Source organism: Seriola lalandi, unplaced genomic scaffold, assembly GCF_002814215.2.
Source record: "Seriola lalandi dorsalis isolate HSWRI2012SDOR001 ecotype SW California unplaced genomic scaffold, Sedor1 jcf7180002054602, whole genome shotgun sequence".
Classification (NCBI taxonomy): Eukaryota; Metazoa; Chordata; class Actinopteri; order Carangiformes; family Carangidae; genus Seriola; species Seriola lalandi.
Window position 1 is genome coordinate 55,468 of NW_019525155.1, and position 3,630 is coordinate 59,097.

General features: G+C 41.3%; 1 protein-coding gene across 1 annotated transcript in view; it reads right to left on the reverse strand.

The window, feature by feature from the left end:
- Positions 1-3,361, reverse strand: part of septin5b (septin 5b) — an 11,988-nt gene extending 8,627 nt beyond the window's left edge. Inside the window, exons 1-2 of the mRNA XM_023419415.2 lie at positions 2,213-3,361; positions 1,988-1,998 (exon numbers count right to left, since the gene is read on the reverse strand). Of these exons, the coding sequence (XP_023275183.1) occupies positions 1,988-1,998; positions 2,213-2,255 (54 nt within the window). The 5' untranslated portion in view covers positions 2,256-3,361. The remainder of the gene's footprint in view (positions 1-1,987; positions 1,999-2,212) is intronic.
- Between the last annotated feature and the right edge of the window lie 269 nt (positions 3,362-3,630).

The window sequence follows — 3,630 nt, forward strand, 5'->3', positions numbered from 1 at the left end:
GGAGGGGAGGGGAGGGGTGAACAGAGACATGGATGTACATCTGAACATGAGGAGCGAAAAAGTCAGCAGGAAACTACTCGATCCAGTTCCTTCAAAACAAAAGCCTTAGAATAAAACATTTCATTCAGGGTATTCTTCTTCTTTCATCTCGCTCGAACACTTTTCTCTGTCTTTGTCTTTTATCTGAACTCTGTCACTTTCAAACAGGAAATACAAACAGTCACTTCACACAGAGGCTCTGAGCCTCCGGGCCCTGGGGCCTGTGCCCTGTAGGCCCCTGTGTGTGTGTGTGTGTGTGTGTGTGTGCAGGTCGTGATAATTGATTAAATCATATGAGAAGAAACTGTTGTTGTTTTCAGCTGGACAATCCTGACAAAAACCTGACAGACGTAACAACAAATTCAAGTTCTAAATCAATAATCACTGAACTTATTATCTGAGCAGCAGGACAGTGATATTTAAAAAAGAATATAATGTAATTTAAAACCAGAGGAGCAGGACAAAGCCGAGACAGCTGGTGTGTGATGTGATAAAAGTGCAGCTCCCTCGTCCCGCATTAGATTCTCCCAAACATTTCCACTTGAGGACACAGAGCTTTTAATACCAAATGTAATGCAGAGTGCATTAGAGGGATCTACTTAGGGAGTGACTAAGGAGCTGTGTACATGGAGGTGTGGGGGTGTTCAGTGTGTGTGTGTGTGTGTGTGTGTGTGTGTGTGTGTGTGTGTGTGTGTTCCTCTTCAGTATTGCTTCCATATTGACATTTTGTCTGCGGATGCGTTCGCTTGTCACGCCCACACACACATCACAAAAATACACACATGCAGTCTGCAGGCTAACAGCTCGCTGCGTCTGCGTCTGCGTCCACTGACTCAGCCTCAGCGCCGCCGCCGCCGCCGTGCAACACGCCACGAAAACACAGAGCTGGGAAACATTATGAAACCGCTCCATACGTCTGAAAATAAAGATGTTCGCACTGGAAGCTGTGAGGAGACGTTGTGTGTGGGAGGTTTTTCTGACCTTAAGCAGCTAAACAGATCAGCTTATTCCACACTTTCCTACATTATTACATCATATACTTTAAAGCCAAAGCAAGTAGATGATGAAAAGTAAATTCAATAGGAAATATTTTCATCATTTTTTAACGTTTTGAGTCTTTTTTTTTTTAAAGCAAAAATAACAAACTCTCTCTGATTCTCGCTTCTTCAATAAGAAGCTTCGCTGCATCAGATGCAAATCAATTATAAACTGAATATTTTGGGGTTTTGTCTCTTTAGCTGGACCAGAAAAATACACCTGAAGATGTTGTTTTAACTGGTGAATCAATTAAAGTCGTTTCAGCTGCATCACGTCTCCACAAACATTCAAACAGCATGACTCCATGTTTTCTTTATTGATGCTGCATCACTCACACAGATGGAAATGTTCCACATCTTCTTTTAAACATGACATATTTAATATCTGACAATTATTGACAACCATTAATCGATCAGTTGATCAACAGATACTTGATAAGTGATTTTTGAATAAAACAAAGACATTTTAATGATCATTTTCCACTATTTTCTGACATTTAATCGACGAAACAATCGATCGATTAGTCAAAATAAAATAAAAAGTCATACATGATGATTAACAGCATGAAATCAGCTGGAGCCAATTAATATGTGGCATCAATTATGAAACTAACTGCTCATTAATGTTCCGTTGATCGACTGATGGATTAGTCCACTAACTGCTCCAGCGCTACAATCATGTTGACAGATGTGCACAGATGTTAGATGATGATGAGTAGAGATAAGGCAGGAGGCTTGTGATGACTGACCAGGGTCACATCTGTAACAGCTGTTTGAGTCGTGCAGGTGCGACACAGCAGGGGGGCTTTTATTTTTTAAGAGTCATCATCACACACACACACACACACACACACACACACACACACACACACACACACACACACACACACACTGTCTGCTGCGTCTCTTACCTCTCCATCATCTGCAGGCGGATTCCAGGAGGCGTCAGTCCGAGCAGAGGAGCCACATCACCGGTTGCAGCAGGAGAAAACACCCGGAGGAAGGACGATAGTAATAAAAAAAAAAACAAGAAAACACACAATGTGGATTTCTGGAGGTTCATCAATCGATGTCTGATCGATTAACCGAGCAGCTGTGACACGCGGTAGGTTTATGAATCACCTGCAGGGGCTTACCTGAGCGGGGCGCGCGGCTCTTGTACCTGCTGTTGGCCGTCATCTTGGACTCACTGGGAGGAGAATGCGTCCGAACTGGGTGGAAGGGGCGGGGCGGGTCTGGAGCCTGAAGATATCACACCGCCGCGGCGGGAAGATGCTCCAGCAGCAGCTCAGAGATTCATCTCAATCACAGCAGGAAATTAAAGGAAAATCTCCTTCTCTGTCTTTCAGTCGTGGGATTTTGCACGAAAGGTTCTGAGCTGTGGTTTCTGACCGGGAGCGTTTTTATTAGCAGCAGCGGCTGCAGTTCATGTGAATCACCAGCAGGCGGCAGCACAGCTCAAAGAACAGCACGATATAGATCTGTTTAACAAGAGGAACAAAGTGCACGGGAAGAACAGGACAGTTTCTACTGAAATACATGATTCAGTGTCTCAGTGTTTCTGAAACTGAAGCTCAGAACAAATAAACAGTTGGAGATTAAAAGAAATCTTGTAGTTGAACTGAATTTAATGTCAATTTTCTGAAATTCAGCAGCTGAATGTTTAATTTACCCTCAATAATGTTAGTGTGTAAAATCACAAAATGAAGGTCTGACTCTTTCATGAAAACATTCCTCTTCAGTCTTCAGCCATTTCACTCACTTATTTTATAGTAATTTTGTTGTAAAATCTATTTTATTCTATTATCTGTTCTTTTATCGTTCATTTTCTTATATTATTATGTTATTACAGCTTTTTAAATCTATTTTATTGTGTCTCATTGTCGCTTTCTTACTTGATTTGACCTTTTCTTTTTCAGCTCATCAGTCTGTGAAGCTCTTTGAACTCACCTGTATGAAAAGTGCTGTACAGATAAAGTTTGATTGATTGATTGATTGATTGATTGGTGAGGGTCTGTCCCTTGCCTCCAGATTAGGATTTAAAAATAGATTGAAAACAATGTTATTGATTGTTACATAAGACTGTGTCGATGCTTAAATCTACTTTGAATTACATGTCGAGGAATTTGAAGCTGTTTATTAAACGCCAGTGTCACCAGATCGGGAGCTTTTTATTTAACTGCAGGTGAAAATAGTTTCGGTGCGTTGTGATAATCTGAGACACTTTTTGTACCATCTGAGTTTTTTTCCACAGACAAAAAGTTGATCTATATTCCAATAAATCCATAATTCAAAAAGGCCACACATCAACATAAGACCGGCCTGAACAGAGCCGACGGGTTTTACATAAGTTTAAGAAAGTATTTGAGAGTTATCCGCTGGCGTAGAGATGAAAGCTTTATTTATTTACTCACTCACATCACACACCTTCGTGCCCTCACACATCTACACACACATCTACACACACATCTACACACACATCTACACACACATCTCCACACACATCTCCACACACATCTACACACACATCTACACACACATCTCCACACACATC